A 19,180-nucleotide genomic window follows, 5' to 3' on the forward strand; every position below is an offset into this window, starting at 1 on the left:
CACCCCGGCCTCGCTCGCCTGCGCCCGCGCCCCGCAGCCCCGCCGCCCCGCCTCGAGGAAACGAGGAGCTCTCGACTTTCAGAGCCAGTGCGGGCGGGCGATGTCGGGCCTGGGACACCCGGGAGTCGCCTGCGGGAGACGGAGACAGAGCCCGTTTTCTTGGGAAAGGGCCCCCGTCCCGGCTGCGAGGGGGCGGGCGGGCACAGGCGCGTGTTCTCCGGACCCTCCGGGGTGCAGAGGGACTCGGGTCCCCAGCGGCGGCCGGGCGGCCTCCGCGTCCGCCTGGCTGCAGGCTCCGCGTGCCCCCGCCCGGCCGGCTCCCGCCGCGCGGGGCCCATCGCTGACTAATTCTCCCCTAGTAGCGGTGACCGACCTCGTAGATTAAAGCACATCTTCGGCTCCTGGCCTCTGTCTTGTCTGGTTTACACTTCCCTTCCAGACGCTCCCAGAAAAGGCCCTGCATAAATTCTTGGGCAGTTTGGGGTTTGTAAATTGGGTCCAGATGATTGGGGGGAGGGAAGCAGAGAAACCAAGTAGAGCCGATTACACCCGAGGAACTCCTGAGGAAAAATCACCCCTCGTGGATGGGAAAAAAACTCCTGTGGAGCGGATCCCTGCCGAAGGTGCTGGTGTCTCAGGGCGCCTATCAGCCAGAGCCCTTTAAGTCTCGGGGTAGCTCCTGATCCAGCCTTTGCCATTACAGAAGCCTGTGGGGATGGGCTGCAGAGAGTTAAGGGCAATTCATAGTCATATCAGATTGTAGAATTTCACAGCTCCAACCACACACATGCAAAACGGAGCAGAGGTAGTGATTGGACAGAGAAAATGTTTCTAGAGAAACAGCCAATTTTCAAAAAAATTAAACTTGAATTGCTTTAGTTCGAAAAAAAGCCGCCAACCCATGGGAAAGGGAAAGACTTGGAAGAGGCAGCCGATTAGTTGATGATAATGTCAGGCCACTGAATTAAACGTGAAGAGTCCTAATGAAATCCCTGAGGTTTTCATTTTCCGCCAGCTTTTTGTGGTGAACTGTTTGCAAGAGGAAGAGCAGCTTTTTAGAATCATAGTTCTGATTAGTCACCCAGGAACATTTACATTTTAAAACTGGATTCTTACAAATGTTTTCTTTCACAGAGCTACTTTTAAGGAGGTTAACTAGTGTGACTGTGGATTTAATAAAAGAAAATTAAAACACAAAAGCCAGTGTTAGCTATATTATTGTAACATACATCGGAAAGTACTCCAAGTAGATTCTATGGTAATTAGAGGGTTTCTATAACAGCAATCACCATAACACAACAAAAACAATAAGTATTGGTATAAACCTGTTCCTAGTTGCACAGAATTCTAGTTTTAAAAGTTGCGTAGTTATCTTTGTTTTCAAGTGTTTAAAGTAAACTGATGTCTCAGGGAGGGAAAATATAATTTACGTAAAGGAATTTTGAGTATTGTCTAGACATTTTGCTTGGTAATCTATGAAGCTGAACAAGAAAAATAATTTTTTTTTCTTTTCCTTGGTATGCTTTGCAACTGATAATTTAAAATTTGTATCTCTAAGTGGGAGGGGAAATAAAGACCATTTCATTTTCATTTTCATAAAAGCCTAACATTCTGTCAGTCATTCAATAAATGTTTACTGAGCTTTAACTATGTTCCCAGCATGGTTCTAGACAGTAAAGATACAAAGAGTGTGCAAAATGACACCACTGCCGCCTTCCAATTGTACCCAGCCTACTAAAGGATACTATAAATGAAACAAATATGACAAAATGAGATAAGGGTAAATACAGGACGGGCACCTAAGGGTCCTGTGGAGGTGGTGAGGGCAGCCAGGGACAACACTGGAAGGAGAGGCAACTAAAGGAGACAAAATCTAGACTGAAATCTACGTAGAAAGGTCATAGACTTTTCTAAACAGGGAACATTAACAGGCTCAGAAGCAAGACAGCACAGTGTACTTGAGGCCCTGAAAGAAAGTTGGTTGGAGCACACATCCTAGGGAAGAAGTGGCTCAAACTAGAGCTGCCAGGTAGGAATAGGGACAAGTGAGTGAAAGACCTTTAACTCACGTCACTTCCTGACCTAAACAAATGGAGGGTAGGAGATCTGCCTTTTCTTCAGCCTGTCATCAGTATGGACATAGAAGATGCTAGAGAAGCTATATATTTGTTGAAACTCAAGACCATCTGACAGTTTTATTGACCTAAAATAGACTGATCCATTCATTCATTTAAAAATATGTGATATCAGTACGGGCCAAGAATTTTGCTAGGCTAGCAAGAATCAGCTTAATAATAATCTCTATGATATTACAGTACCAGGAGGGCCTAATTTAGATGCGTTTTCATTCTACTGACTGGACTGTAGGCTCTTTGATTAACTGAAATCCTGAAGAATTTATTACCTTGTATTTCAGGATTTGCTTGAACATGTGAAATTTAACTGAAGGCTCTTATATGCTTCACCCTGGGTTAGTTACACTGCTGCCTATTGAACTGAATTGACAGTCTGAGAAATTCATTATGTAAAAGTGACAGTGCTTTACTCTTTGAATCACACAATTTCATCCCAATTACTGTGATGAGAACTTTTTCCTGTCTATGTTAGGAATGGAGAACAGAAATTTGATTATTTCTGGATCTTAGCTGTTCCTAAGTAGCAGAATCTGTAATGCTGTCATGACTTATAGAAGTTTTGGCATGTAAAATAGTATGGTAGAATTTGTTGAAATTATTGACATGTATCACTGTGTGTTGCTTACATTAGATCAAATCTTTCGATTGGTCTGAAAGAAAAGCACAAACTCATTAAAAATTGTCTAATTACAATACTTTACAAGTGCTTCTTACTATTAGAAAGTCAATCTATGTAGGAATGAATATCAGTAGCCTGAAGACATATATTACAATCCTAGGGATCTCAAGGCTATCCTGAAGAAGGTCACTGTTATTCCACTAAAGTAAGTTGGATCATTCAGATAAAGTCAAAGTTAACTAGCTCTTTAAGAATCATTTAGAAAAAAAAAAAAAAAAGAGTCATTTAGAGAAGACACTTGCGATGGTTATTAGTTTTTTAATTATTCTATGTATGATCTTTAGCTGTCTGCCTTGCTTGGTCTGCTTTAGATTTATCATCTCTTGGTCTGATTATGTTTGGACTGTGGTTGATGCCAAACTGAAAATGTGGTTATCAGGCCAGATATATGCAGACTGTTTCATATTTTATAGACATCCTCAGGTATCAATACCATAGATTATATTTTAAAGCTTTATTGAATGTTGTCATATTGACTCTTAAGTGCTTGCCCAATTTGTTAAATATCTGAGTATACTTACATCTATTATATAGCGAAATCATTTTACTCTCATACAATGTTCCTCAACCTTGTTTGCACATTAGAATGACATGATGAGTGTTTAAACATGCATGTACCATGAACATATTAAAATCAGAATCTCTGTGGGAGGGGATAATACTGGAAGAAAAGGTGATCTAAAGAAACAGTCATATCAGTAGTTTTTAAAACTCCACAGATGATTTCAGTGTGAAACCCAGAATTTCAGTTTTGAAAGACAAAACAAAATAAAACACAAAATAGAAGAGCATTCAATAATTTCTTGAGTGTTGCCTCATCCAATGTGGTGGTCCTCAGAGCATGACCCTCCAATCAGCAGCATCAGCATCAAATGGGAATTTGTAATAAATGGAAATTCTTGAGCCTTATCTAACCTACTGAGTCAGAAAATCTTGAATTAAGACCTAGAAATTTGTCACAAGATTTCCAGTGATTCTGATGTACAGGAAAGTTATAAAACCACTGAGCTAGTGCAAAAATATCAAATAATATTGTATTATATCACAAAATCAAATGTATGAAATTTAAGCAAAAATATGTATTTATGTGTATTATAATTAGAAGGTAAATATAATTTTTTTGTACCAAGAATCAAACTCAGGACCTTGAGCTTACCAGGCAGGTGCTGTGCCACTGAGCTCTATCCCTAACTCTGTAAATATAACTAGTGTTCTAAGTTTTTCCTTGTCTGGGCAATACATAATCTATAATTACAATCACCTTATTAAAATATATACATTCTAGAGCTCCAGTGCAAAGTTTGGAGTCATACTCTATGTAGCAGGGCCCAGAATCTTCATTTTTCAGAAGCACCTTAGGTGGTTCTTTGGCAAACTAACATTTGGGATCCGTTGATCTAAATGAATAACACATATGAGAATGTTTTATAGGCTTCATTAATATATATGGTTGAACTATTTGCCCATATCAGTTAAAATTTCCACAATGATTTAGTTGCTTATTTTGCAGAGTTAGTGATAGTTAAGTAGTCTGTCAAAACCTTGTCATATTGTATTCATTTTCATTTACAAAAAAATGAGAAGTACCACTTTAATACAAAATTGTGTTCCATTATGTGAAGCATAGTGTAGTTTTATATTGTTGCCTTAAACTTTGTAAAAAGTTTATCCTTCCTACAGTAAGATATTTCTTATACTATTTGATAAAAGCAAAAATATCTTATTCGTAACAAATAGAAAAATACACCAGGAACTTAATAAAAAGAATATTTATGGGTCTTTGCCATCATTGTTTGATGAACAACGTATAACAGAAATATCACACAGAGAGTCCTTGAGTTAAAATAATAAATAGAATCAGAGTCTCAATTAGGAAAAATTAGTTAATGAAGACTGTGTTCAACATGATCACTCTTGTTTTCCAAAAACTGTGAGTACTTTTCATCTGGAAAGTAGGTAGAGCCAATTATTCAGACTATTCCACAAAATTATAAAAAGTTTGATTATACTAAAAATGCCACAATATTTTTTTCTTAGATAGCTAATCAATATGAGTAAACATTTTTATTTGTAGTTATTGGATATTAGCTGATAATTACTAATCAGAATGCTCAACATTGACATCTGCAGGCCTTTGCTCTTTTCCGGACCAAAGAAGCAAGAATTTTGTACAGATGACTTAAATATGATATCCAAATGCCTTTCACAAATTAACATTAATCCCAATAATTAGGTGATTCTATCAATTTAAATCACTATAACTGATATAATTTGCATTATTTGGTATAATTTTTGTTACTTTACATGAATTATATGTATGTAATTTGACATAATATATGATAACAATAATATCACATATACTAGTTCACATTTACTGCATTCTTGTGTGCCATGTGCACTATTATGTGCTTTACATAAACTTTTTCAGTTAATCTGTAAAAGACTTTATAAAATAGGATTAACATTTGAAGATTCAGAGGCATAGAGCAATAAAGTATGTGCAGATCACATAGTAAATCATAAAATAGGAACTTGAATCCAGAGCCCTTGATCATGATTAGAGTTAGAATACTAGTTTAATTATTAATCTTGGTTATTTTGTATGGTTTAGATGTTGTAAATGTCCAACAATTGTTTTTTTTGTTTTTTTTTTTCTCTTTCTTAGGAAACTACTTCCTCATTTCATTGTACTATGTATGGCTTGGATTACTGTTCATGCACAAGAACAAGGTAAGAAAATTACCTTGTTAATTATCTGTTTAAAAGAAGTTCGGGTCTAGACAGCAAAATTGCAGAACTTTAAAGTTATCGTAACCTTAAGTTCAACCTTAAACAATTATTAAAATATTCTGCCCAGCATAATGAGAATGTAAGTGTAAGGAAATCCGTTTTGGAGGGAAATATGACCTTTAAGAAATTACTCAGATCTTCCATCTGTGAAATTGCTTACATTTTTAAGCAAACTCTCTATAAAAGGGAAGTTTTGTACAGTAAAAAGGCTTTGCTTGTGACTTCATTTTAAGTAGGAGTTCTTGGGGGTGGCAAACTGTGACTGAATTACCTTTGCACTTCTTCGAACAACACAAGTATATAATAAATGTTCCATCTACATTTGCATCGTTAAGACACAAAATAAAATTTGCATATTAGTGGGCTTAGGATAGTATTTAATTCAACAGAGAAGTTTAAAAAATAGTTTAGTACTTTGTTTTTGCCTCCAGCTCTTGCTCTGGTAAAATGGAGTGGCTTCAGGAGTGCGTATATATCCTAATTCATGTATTTATTGAACAGCATTTTAAGTATATATTCCCCAAGTAATATTCTAATTACCATTCACTGAAATACAAATATGATAATGTGAAAGTGATAAAAGTCCTTTTGTCAAAGGTTGAAAATAATAGGAAGATCAAAGAGAAAAATCCTAGGACTGTGCTACACTTACGGACATCAGCAGGCTTTATCCTTATCTGGGCTGCACTCAGCTGCCAAATCATTCATTTTGTAAGAACCAGTTTTTCATCTCAGTGATCAACTCACTAATCCAGTTTGGTCAGTAACAATATGAAAAGAAAAAGTAAGCGAGTAAGCAAAGACTTGAATCTAGTCTATCAGCAAAGAAAAACTACTTTGCCCTATGCATCACCTTGCATGGTGTTTCTAGAGTTATGAGTTTACTAATTTGCCAAGCGTATTATCATGAAAATATCAGAAACCTAGCTAAAGAAAGACATAAGAATAATAGAGTATTTATAAATATATGGTTTTCTTTATATAATACAGCTCAATTTTTATTTCAGGAAAAAATATTTTTCAACCTCATTCAACCTTGCAAATTCTTAACAAAAAGACAATCCTTTAAAAACTATCTAGATTTGGAAAAATTAACAATTTTTGAGTATAATAAATGGAAACAGTATATTATGAGAAACTTAAAGATATTATTCCTTAAATAATATTTTTTATTAAATTGGCATGATGCAATAAGTAGCATATAACTGGGAGATTAGAGTATCCTTATTAGAGATATTGTGTTTTATAGTAATTACAAATACCATATTATATAATATATATAGAGAGATAGATAGATAATATATATGCACTAGTGATTTCCCCAGGTTAAGCTTCTCGTATATACAGGCTTAAGAGACTTTTTAGTTAAAAAAAGATGTCAGCGTACTTCAAGGGCATATTTTAAAAGTCAAATTGCACTACAAAACGTATAACATAGACCAAAATCCTCTTCCTTTAGCCACTGCTGAGTTTCTGCCAAACTCTTTTGGCACCTTTAGGTTTTAACTTTTACATTTCTTAGTAATATGCTTAAATGCTTTATTGACTGCCTATTGTTCATAATGAGAATTCAGTATTTTCATAGTATCTTAATGTCCTTCCCCTTCTATCATCTCCACATAGCTTTATTAGTTTGAGGTTAAATTAATATTTACAATTTACGTTATTATGACCATGTGCATTTTTTTGTCACCGAGCCATGTGTTTTTATATTTTTTCCATATAGTATTGCAAGATTGCTCCTTTACATTACTCTCATTGTGTTCTAGGTTACTATTAATAATCTTCTCAGATGTTACACAAGAATTTTAAAACTTCTTTCCAAAGTATTTTTCCTCCAAACACCATTGTATTCCAACAATTTTATTTTTTTTAGAGCTATTCCTCCTAGAAGCTATTCCTCTATTCTATTGTAGACTACTAATTTTCTACAGTTCTGGGAGAATTGATGTTTCTCATCTCTATTTGCTTCAGTTAACTGAAACTCATGTCTTCCTTTCCGTAGTCTGTTTCCTTCCTATACAGTAGAGTATATCTTCCAGTTGCATATAGTGCAGTGGTACACATTTTTACAACATTGCATTTCTGAGACTGTGTTTACTGCATCCTTACTTTTAAGGTTAGTTAGATGACTATAGAATTTTAGGCTGAAAATTCTTTTCTTTTCAGAATTTCAAAGGCTTTCTTTCAACTTTTGTTTTCCCGCTTGCAGAACTATTAAGACATCAGATGTTATATTAATTCTTGATCCTTTATATGTTACCTTTTTATTTCTTCTTTAAGCCTTTAAGATAATCTTTTTAGCCTCTATGTTTTGACATTTTACAATAGTGTGCCTTGATACAATTATTTTTCAACTCATTGCATTAGATGCTCAGTAAGCCTTTTCTATTTCTTTCCCCATTTCATCTATTTCTCTCTCTCTCTCTCTCTCTCTCTCTCTCACGTGTGTGTGTTACAGTGAATTGAACATAGAGCCATCACAGTACACTACATTCCCATCTTTTCTTTGAGACAGGGTCTCTCTAAGTTGCCCACGCTGGACTCAAAATCATGATCCTCCTGCCTCGGGCTCCCATAGTCCTGGTTTTGTATCAATAGATCTTTTTAACTTAGCCTTCTTTTTCTGGAAAATTTCTTATATTACTTCTTTCTGATGTATTTATTCCTCTTTATGCAATTTCTGTTAGATTTTGTATCTTTAGAATTGAGATCCTGACTTTTTCCTTCAACATCTTCTTTTCATCTTTCTTCCACCTTTGTACTCTATTTTATGTGACATTTTTATGAGTTACTATTCCAAACATTTTCAATTTTTATTTCTTCTATATTGATGTATTTAAATAGTTTCCTCACCCAGATTGCTTCTTATTTTTTCTTTTTGAGTAGTATCTTATTCTTGTTTCTTTGATGTCATATTTGCTCTTAGCTTTCTAAAGGTAAGAATATTTTAAAATTTTTGTTTTCTTTGCTCCCTGCATTATCTTTGCTTCTTCCAAACTTTGTTTGTTTTGATCTTTTTTATGTTGCAGAAATTCTAAGTCAACAGTCCCTCTGTTATCACTTAAAAGACACTAAAATACACGTGAAAACTATTTTCATGTTATCCTTGTCCACTGAGATGTTTCACATAGAGTTTGATTAGGTAGATACATGGCTGGTCATCTTATTGTTGTAACTACAAATGTCTGAGGCCCTAACATTCCTATAGTTCTTTAGAAGAAAAAGCATCCAATATCTTACTTGTAGAACTGGATGCCACTACTATTGAAATTAGGGTATATAAAGAGGGTCTGGGATGGGGAGGTATCCCCCAATTCAGTATATAGATTTTATCTGAACCTCGTGTTCTCAGTATATATTTATGATTGGTCCAGTGACTCTACATAATTAATCTTTAACCTCCTATTGTGGACTCAAACCTTATATAAGCTTTCAACCCCTCACTTCTATCTACCACCATCCACATTTTGAAGCCCCATGTCTCATTTATGAATTCAGTGATTTTGTGTCTTCACTTCTTGAGCCTTTTTGGAATTTTTCCATATGAGCTGGCTCATCTGCTATTAGCATGTGCTTCTGGAAGTCCTTAGTGTTTTTTTTCCAACTCAGCTAATTCATGTACTTTTCATTTCTCAAAACACTGTCAATTTATCTGCTATTTTCTCTTCTTGTCATTCACTTTTCATGTAGTTTTAAACCATACTTCCCTATGTTAGTGAGATATTTATGTGCCTTGCTATGATTTCAGTTATTCCATTAAGTTTTTTCTTTTTTGTGCTTTTGAGACAAGGTCTCGCTATGGAGTTCAGGCTGGCCTTGAGCTCACTTTGTAGCCCAGGCTGGTCTCAAACTCACAACAATCTTCCTGCTTCAGCCTCTGGAGTGCTGGGATTACAGGTGTGTGCCACCATGCCCAAACTTCCATTAAGTTGAGGGGTTTTTGTTGTTGTTTTTTTGTTATGGAGAAAAAAAATGTATATTTAGAATTAGCCAGCTGGAGTCAGTTTAGATGACCCCAATTTTGTTGGCAACGCCAAAGCATCATAATCAGGAGCCAGTCGAACATATGCCTTCTTCTTTCCATCAGGCCTGATTAGGGTATTGACCTTGGCCACATCAGTGTCATAGAGCTTCTTTGCAGCTTGTTTGATCTGGTGCTTCTTGGCCTTGACATCCACAATGAACACGAGTGTATTGGTGTCCTCTATCTTTTTCATGGCTGACTCTGTGGTCAGGGGGAACTTTATGATGGCATAGTGGTCAAGCTTGTTTCTTCTGGGGGAGCTCTTCCGAGGGTATTTGGGCTGTCTCCGGAGCCGTAGTGTCTTGCAACGGTGGAAAGTGGGTGAAGTTCGGATCTTCTTCTTTTTGTGCCTGTGGATGCCTTTCAGCACGGCCTTCTTAGCCTTCAAAGCTTTTGCTTTGGCTTCAGCTTTGGGAGGGGCAGGAGCTGGAAAAGAAACAAAGGTCTTCCTTCTTCGCCTTCGGCGCCATCTTGGTAAAAAGGTCCATTAAGTGTTAACACAGAGAAGAAAAAAAAAAAAAAACATTTTAAGTACCTTACTAATACATATAACTTTTGTATTTGTTTTATACCTAGGTTTAGTTGTAACCTAGTGAATAAATGATTCTACTATTTTTAAGATTACATGTATAAGGCTACATTTACTGAGGCTTTGACAGACACAGATTACTTTTATTTTATATAGTATACCTTTCTTCTTATTCTGACCGTACTGATGCTCTGACTGCCAGTGAGATACTGGCATAGCTGCAACACAGTTCCACAATGAACTCCACCATGCAAGATGTGTATCTAATTCTCAACAAGCACAGTGTCCTCAGGTTCATGATCCCTAGGGTGTGAAAACCACATGTGTAGGAATCTGTGTGTAGAATACTCATCTCCAAGGAGAGTTTTTCCTATAAAAATTAATCCAAAATGTGTTTATTATTAACAGAACTCATTCCAGCTGCAGTAACTCCAAGTGTTTTTTGCCAAAAAACCCTACTGGGCCCTTATCTAACTTTAAGCTTCATCTTATTTTATAAATAAGTTGGAAGTTATCTCCTTATGCAGAATACATGTGCTATTTACATTAAGAAAACTTTAAAGAAGTAACTGCCACATTTAGCATATCCAGTGTGCCAGGGATGCTTAAGCATTGGTGTTTTGGAGTGCAAGGCCTGGATTTATGTCCAAGTTCCACTGCTTAGTAGCTGTGGGACCCTGAGCAAATTCCTACAATACTCAGCTTCATTTTCAACAACCCTAGAGTGAAGATACTAACAATCCTACACATAGTGTTTAGAGCCTTGCCTATTACATGAGGCTGCAGTAAACTCTAGTGGGAAAAATGAGAACATTCCAGATCACTTTCTTTTTTATATCCTAATATTGAAAACATAAAACAAAACAGTATAGTTGATTTTGAACAATTTCCTTTAGTTCCTTAACTAGAGTACTGGAGCAAAGAAGCCTGCATTTGAGCCTTAATTTTGGCACTGTTTGGCTGCGACCATACAAAATGAATATAGGACAATTACCTAATTAATTTGGCCAGTATGGGTAAACTGGCAAGAAAGAGAAAACTGTGTTGAGACCTATATATCTTTCTCACTTATATCTTTCATGATGTTATTTTAAATAATGATTTTATTCTTTCTTTCCTATGAACTGCAAAGAATGTAGCTTTGTGGACTTAGATTCATTAAAAGTCAGTGCTTTCATTTATTAATTTAGTTTTTCGATAGGAACAACACTCTTATTTATTACATTCTGTAAAGTGATATTACTTCTTACTTTTGGGAGATGGGTAGCTGGGGTTTGAATCCTGGGTCATACCATGCATGCCAGGTAAGTGTGCTACCAATGAGCTACATCCCAAGTCCTATTCTGTACTTTTTACCTGAGCATTGATAACTTTCTTTTAATACTTTAAGCTGTCAATTACTAAGAAATGTAAAAGTCCCTATATTTTGAGGTATAAACATAGTACTATTTTTGTTCTTCAGATGTATGGTAAAATATTGACAGGTAAAATGCCTTTTTGTTCTTTGTACTTGTGAAAAAAATGTAATCACAGGCTCTCCCATAGCTATTTCTTTAGGCATAGACTATATTTTACCCAGAGAATCAATCATTAGTCAATAGATTTAGAATCAAACACATGGGTGTAAGTCATAGTTTTATCATCTACTGAGACTCAACTTCTCTTTTCCCTCCCCTACCTCCACTTTAACCCATCCTTTTTTCATTTTTCTTTCCCCCTCTTTCTTTGATTTTAACTTTTGATAAGAACATCAATTCTGCTTATAGGTATCAAATAAATGGAAAATAAGTTTGGGTTGTCTGTGTCTGTATGCTACTGTCAGCTTTGCAAGCCTAGAAAACTAATTTTTTTAAGATATCAAGAGAGGATCCAGGTCTTATTGGTGCATAAAAAATAACAGCATAAAATTTCAGTGAAGCCTTAAATAAATAACACCTCATGGGTCTGGTGGCATACAACTATGGTCCCAGCTATTTGGGAGGCTGAGATGGGAGGATCATTTGAGCCCATGGGTTCAAGGCCAGCCTGGCTAACATAGTGCAACCTTGTCTCTAAAAGTTAAAAAGAAATTAATGAAAAGAAGTAGGGCTTCAGTTGAGTCTTGTAGGTAAGGAAAGCTTAGCATAGAAACTTTTAGTAGGACTCAGGAATAGGATTTTTAAAAACCTAATAATCTTTGATATAGCAAGAAATTCAAGAAACAATGCAAATATATACAGAATGCCTTGGAATATTCTCTTCTCCTACTAAAGAGAAAAGTGAGTAAATGGGAATGTAAACTTAGAGGGAACTTTCCAAGATCACTCTTATTTCTGACCTCAAATTTGTTCTGGGGTCCTCATGACCACACTCAACTTCAAAAGTTTAGAAAGACCTTCAAAGAACTCACTTACGTCTGTTATATTCAGTTGTCTTCTTTTAATAAAAGAATACAGATTAAAATGCAGACGCTCAAGGATCGAGCATTCCAGGCATAGAGAACAAAAGTATAAATACCATAAAACATAAGGTTTATGGGCTTACAGAATAATAAAGGACTCTGTCTGGAGCACAGTAAGGTGAAATGAAATGATAGAAGAAAAGATCTGAGAGATAAGAGGAACAGATGACATAGATTCTATATACCGTGTAAAGCCACTCGAGGATTTCTGCCAGGGAAATGGCTTTGTTACTGGGTTTTGGGTGCTGGAGTCTCCTTCTGGAGTTGGTTTCTAGGTTCTTTCTATCCTGAGCCAAGAATTGGTCAAGACAAGCACAAACAGCAACAAAGTTTATTGAAGATAGAAAAAGAACTGGTTCTGCAGAGCAAGTTTGGGCCAAGTAAAAGTAAGAAAAGAAGTACACCCCATAGCATGAGCGTGGGCCACTGTGCAAGAGCAACACAGTATCCAAAAATTCAGATGCAGAGTGTCCTTTTTGTATCATCCACTTCTTAGGCTGATGTCGGGTCTAGGCCATCCTATCAAAAACCTGCTCAGGAGTCCAAATGCAGAGCTTTGGGAACTGTTCCGAATATATGTCCTGGGATTTTCTAATTAACAGGTCACACCTACTTCCCCAGTCAGTTTTGCTACACCCTAATCTCCTGTCTCAGCTTGATCTATTTGATTATTCTGGCTACTTCTCTGGTTGTAGAACCCTTTACTGAGAGGAGCACTGTAGTAAGGCAAACGAGGTTTAGAGAAAATTAGAAGTGCCTCATACGTCTAACCTCTAGTGGGTAAATTCAATAGGCAATTGGATATGCAAGCCCAGAAAAGAGGTTTGTGAGTCAGCATATGTGGTTGTTAAAGCAATGGTTTGGATGAAGTCATTAGGCCTGGTGTTTATACTAAATAAAAAGCAAGCTGTTGTCTGGGTGACACTACCATTTATTCTACATTTAAAAAGCAAATGAAGAAGGAGACACAGTCAATCCTATTGTTAGGTGACATATGTGTTCTAAAAGTCACAGGGCTAAAAGACTGACGCTTAGAGAATGCCTGTATTCAAACGCTGTTTCTGCACTTCCTGGTTGGGTGACTTTGGATGAATAATTTAATTCTTGGACTTTTCATAACTGTCAGGTGGAGATAACCACAGTATGTAGTTAAAAGGGCTATTGGGAGAATTATTGATTTAATACAGTACAGATCTTAGAATACTGCTTAACATATAGAAAGAATTTAATAAATGCTATCATTATTCTCAGTCTTTAAAAAATTTAATGCACCTAATACAGTATCTAGCTGATAATAATTCTCTTTAAGTGGTAAATGATGCCCTATGTTACATGAACTGGGTTGGTTTTGTGTGTAAGGCCACTCATGAAACAAGTAACTTATTGAAGAAAACTTCTGTATTTATTATTGCATATATTAGCAAATATCTAAGTCATATTGCAAATTTTAATTTGGTGACATCTATGGCCAGACTTAATTAATGTTAAATAGTTTGTCTGGAGGAGGAACTTTCTTTCTTCCTTTCCTTTCTCCTTCCCTCTCTCTCTCCCTTTCTCCCACCCATCCCTGGTTCCTTCCTTCCCTCCCTTTTCTCCTTCCCGCCCTCCTTTCTTCCTTCCCTCCTGTTCTCCTCAATCCCACTCATATGTGTATTCTACTTTTAAGAGCTCTTTGTTCCTTGACATTTTTATTCTTGACATCTACTTACATATGGTTGCTTAAAATAAGGGAGACAACTCAATTTTACTTCAGATGCAAACTCTAATGGCTGCATAGAGAGTACTCCCCATGGTGAGATTTTTGTTGGGGAAAGTGATGCTGCCATGATTAAGTAGTAAGGTATGCCAAAGGAAATGTGGAAGTATATGGGGAATAAAATGGCTGTAAGGCAGGGTGGTAGAACAGTGAAAATGTAGACTTCAAAGTCAGATTTGGCTGAAATCCAACTCTATTATTTACCAGCTCTGTGATCTTGATCAAGTTATTTAGTGTCTGTGTCTCAGATTCTTCATCTGTGAAATCAGCATAGACTTTAAGTATGAACTTGAAATCATGAGATATTATCTTCCCACTTCTATCATATCAAAACAAAGGTCAGTGAAATGATAGATAAATCTAAAGACTTCATTTTCAGCAGACGTGGGGGACTAATATAATCTGCAAACCTCAAAGATGTGCTAACAAAAGCAGATGCCACATAAAGTCAATAATGATATTTCAGAAAGCACCAGCACAACCAAACTTCCTGAAGGTGAGGTGCATACCTTGAAGTACTTCACATCTAGCTCTTGAATACAAGAAGTGCTAGAGGATCTGAGGAGGACAGAAGCTTCCCAGGGGGAAATATAAGAATTACAGATGATAGCTACATAGTTAAATAGGAACAAACCTATAAATATAAAAGATAAACAAATCCAAGGGCTAAACATTTGAAATGACCACTAATGAAACAGACTTAATTTTGAAGGAAATACTCAAAGTTGGAAAAATAAGGGAAAGAATCACAGACATAGGAAAACAAAAAGAATTGTAAAAGAATTACTGTGTGAAGATTTTTGGGTACTATATTTGAAAGCCTAACAGAAATTTATTTAACAGAAAATGTAAATTTGTAAAATTGGCACAAGATACACTAAAAACTAGAAGAAATCAATTCACATAGCAGCGGTTAGGAATGTAGATGATGTGCTAGCAATAAAAAAACAGCAGGATAAATTTAGTTTGCAAATGAGCTTCATATAATTTCTGAGAAAGAGCTAATCCCAAAATCATTTAAACTGTCATTAAAATAATGAAATTTCAATATTACAGTCTGATAAATATTGAACAATAGGACAAAAACAGAGATAAATCTAACTCATAAATTGGATGTGGGGATTCCACATGAATTTGTAGAAAATCCAGCAAATTATCAGTCAAAATTCCAGAAAATTACTTAAAGAAAAGCATATGACAAGAAAATACATTCTATTTTAGGAATGCAGTAGTTCACTAACAGGAATCTTATTGAGTAATAAGCATTTAAAGATAGTAGATTCAAGAAAAAGTTATTTGTGATTAAAACTCCAATAAACTATAATTGGAGGAAACATATTTATGTATGTAAGAAATGCTGAAAACATATCTTCTAAAGTTTTCAAACAATGCTTTTACCAATAATAATATTTCTTTAATGACATTAGAAATTTGGGGTAAGGGGCTGGGAATTTAGCTCAGCAGCACAGCGCCTACCTGGCAAGCGCAAGGTCATGAGTTTGATTCCCGGTACTGGAAAAAAAAAAAAAAATTGGGGGTAATTCCTGAAGGAATTTGTTTTTAGCAGTAAGAAGTTTTCTTGGGGCAAGGAGCAGCCCTTGATATCATCAAATAAATGCGACTGTTCATTTATGTAAGAATAGCTTATTTGCCATCATAGAAAAATAGTTTATGATTATATATACAGTATTTTAATTTTCAGGGAGGTGGTTTTTCTTTCCTCATTCACTTCTGAGATTTAAATATGTACATTCTTAAGAGTCAGGTAGCACTGGCAAGGGTACTCACATCATAGATTAACATGGCGTATGGATTCTTGTTCTATTCGTTCAAATGAATGTATATAATATATATATGTATGTGTGTGCATGTGTGTATGAACAACATATATGAATATATATGTTGAATATATATATGAGTAACAAATAAGAATCATATTCAAGTGGGAGAAATGAGTGAACTAAAATAATTTTGAGTTGAATTTTGGGTTAAAAGATATTGTTGTGTGGATTGCATGCATATTTATGCACATACTTTATTGAAATTATTGAATGTAATATCTTATTCTCCTTCTCCCTACCTGTTGTTACCTGAAAATTATCGATAGAACATTCTTATTTTGGAAATTACTGTTTATATGAGGAAGAATTTTTTTGATACTCAAATATAAATGCATATAAGTAATATTCTTTCTCTTTCTTTTTTAATTACCAGGCATAGATATTCTTCAGCAACTAGGCCTTGGAGGCAAAGATGTAAGACACGCATCATCAGTGACTGCTGTACCATCATCATCTACATCATTACCTCAGGGGGTCTATTTAACAGACTCAGGTGTAATTTTAAAAAATGATGCTTATATTGAGTCACCTCTCATGAAAATTTTACCAGTCAATTTAGCACAGCCATTTACGATATTAATTGCATTACAGTCCCATAAAGTTAATAATGCATTTTTCTTCAGTGTTAGAAATAAAAATAGACTTCAATTAGGGGTCCAATTACTACCTAAAAAACTAATGGTATACATTGGAGGAAAACAGTCTGTTTTGTTCAACTATACCGTTCATGACAAACAATGGCACTCATTTGCCATTACTATTAGAAACCAAGTTGTCTCAATGTTTATTGAGTGTGGAAAGAAATATTTTAGCAGAGAGACTATTTCAGAAGTGCAGACATTTGACTCTAACAGTGTGTTTACCTTAGGAAGTATGCACAACAATTCTGTCCATTTTGAAGGAATAGTATGTCAGTTGGATATTATTCCTTCTGCAGAAGCTTCTGCAGACTACTGCAGATATGTTAAACAGCGGTGTCACCAAGCAATTGAACACCAACTGGAAGCAAACCTTCCACACACAACTATCACACCAACTAAGAGACTGGAACACCCTTCCCTGCCCCAACGATTTGGTGAAAAAGGACTGTCAGAGAAAACAGTTACCGCAGAAGGCCAAAACATCCCAAATATCATAAGTAATGATTCTACAACAGAGCACAGAAGACAAGAACACCAGATGTTAAGATCTCAGTTCACCTCTCTTCACTCAGGAAATGTCTCTGCTCTGGATCTCAAGAATTCTGGGATTCAAAACAAAGAAGCCATCACTGCAGAACATAGTGAGACAAATGTAAACCCATCAATGACCCATCCTGGCCTCAGAGAGGCAAGGATGACTATGGAGGAGAAATTTAGTTCTCTGCTAAACGTATCCAACAACATCACACAACATGACACAGTAACAAGTCTGTCGCTGTTTAAGAAGGTGTCATCTGTTCTCCCATATACAAAGCAAGATAAAATTACTAATCTCAAGAAGGCTATCACAGCAAATCTACACACTAATGAACTCATGGAAATGGAACAGATTTTCAATACAACCTTGTATAGAGTGACAGATGAGCCATCTGTGGATAATCACCTTGATTTAAGGAAGGAGAGTGAATTTTATCCTGATGCTACTTATCTCATCGAAAATAGCAGTGAATCTGAGCTTTATGATTATTATTATTATGAGGATCTTAGCACAGTGCTTGAAATGGAGTATCTGAGAGGGCCGAAAGGGGACACCGGACCTCCCGTAAGTTGTTATTTCTAAAGTGTTTCAAGGGCCTAGCTGTACATTAAAATGTTTTAATGCACTAATTATACATTGACTCTCAGACTGTACAATGTAGAAGCAATCAGACCTCATAGAAGTGTCCTGACACAGCATTTGAATTGAGTTGCTAAGATGTAGCTATTGAATGCAGCTCTGGTTCAAATACACTTTTTTTAAAAATTGGCTGTCTGAGAAGGTTGATTCTGGATAAAGTAGTGGGTAACCTGTATGGGTTTTTTTTTGTTCACCTGAAATCCAACCATGAAATTAACTGCTAAATGTAGATCAGCTTTCTTTATAAAAAAAAAAAGCATAACCTTCATACATAGTCATGTTTTAAAAAAATACATAAAATTTATGGTAGATGAAGGAAAAATACACTATACTAATTATTCCTTCAACAAAATAGCATCAAATGAATTAACACACCATAATAATTATGCTATGCAGAGTGTATTTTACAGTCAGTTACTAACTGAGAAAAATGACCCCTTGATATTATCATTCTAAATGAAACATTCTCATTCTCATGAAGAGAAACATGTATCATCATATCATCAGTGATAGAATCAATTTACATTTAGGGATTAGTAAAGGCTCAACCTGTCTAATACAAATAGCCAGTCAACCTACTCCTGGGAAAAGAATCAGCCTATCAAAGGGAAAACATCCTCAGCCAAGCTACTTTTTTAATAATACATAAACAAAACTGTGAGGTGATACACTGAAGTTTTGAGCTGATACTTTTGTTGTGCAAGTGCAACTAGAGATCAATTTGAAATTGTCTGACATCCTTTTAAAGCCACTTAAAATCCTTTTAAAGCCATCTAAAATCACAATATTATAAACACTGTTTTTGCCTTTTGTATTTGTATACCTTAAATAATTTAATTTTCAAAACTGCAAACATACTCAAATATATCCTAAAGTATCTCTTTATTTAGGGAATATAAAATTTGAGTCATTGATTTAATTTTAGAAATCACAGATTGAGATAAAATGATGCCACTTTTTCTGAGATTGTATTTCTTTTGTGATTCTTACTGAAAGCAATTTGATAGGTATGAAGCAACTCTTACTAGAGTGAACGGTTAAAGATTAAAATAAAATCTAAAGAATATCTTATTACAGAGACATAAACTCTTTTCAAGCATTACAATTAATTATCAACATATTAATAATAAAATTGAATCACTGGGCAAGCCTCACCAAACCAAGT

General features: G+C 35.5%; 1 protein-coding gene and 1 pseudogene across 3 annotated transcripts in view; one reads left to right on the top strand and one right to left on the bottom strand.

Annotated features, from left to right (window-relative positions):
- Window positions 1-19,180, top strand: part of Col24a1 (collagen, type XXIV, alpha 1) — a 301,836-nt gene that overhangs the window by 1,599 nt on the left and 281,057 nt on the right. For 2 of the 3 annotated variants that reach the window (XM_005385132.2, XM_013514569.1), the window contains exons 3-4: window positions 5,480-5,544; window positions 16,571-17,940. In XM_005385132.2, coding sequence (XP_005385189.1) covers window positions 5,480-5,544; window positions 16,571-17,940 — 1,435 coding nt within the window. The remainder of the gene's footprint in view (window positions 1-5,479; window positions 5,545-16,570; window positions 17,941-19,180) is intronic. The other variant, XM_013514570.1, reaches the window with a different exon arrangement.
- On the bottom strand, window positions 9,592-10,101 carry LOC106148560 (annotated as a pseudogene).

This window comes from Chinchilla lanigera, unplaced genomic scaffold (assembly GCF_000276665.1).
Source record: "Chinchilla lanigera isolate Chin_1 unplaced genomic scaffold, ChiLan1.0 scaffold00022, whole genome shotgun sequence".
Lineage (NCBI taxonomy): Eukaryota > Metazoa > Chordata > Mammalia > Rodentia > Chinchillidae > Chinchilla > Chinchilla lanigera.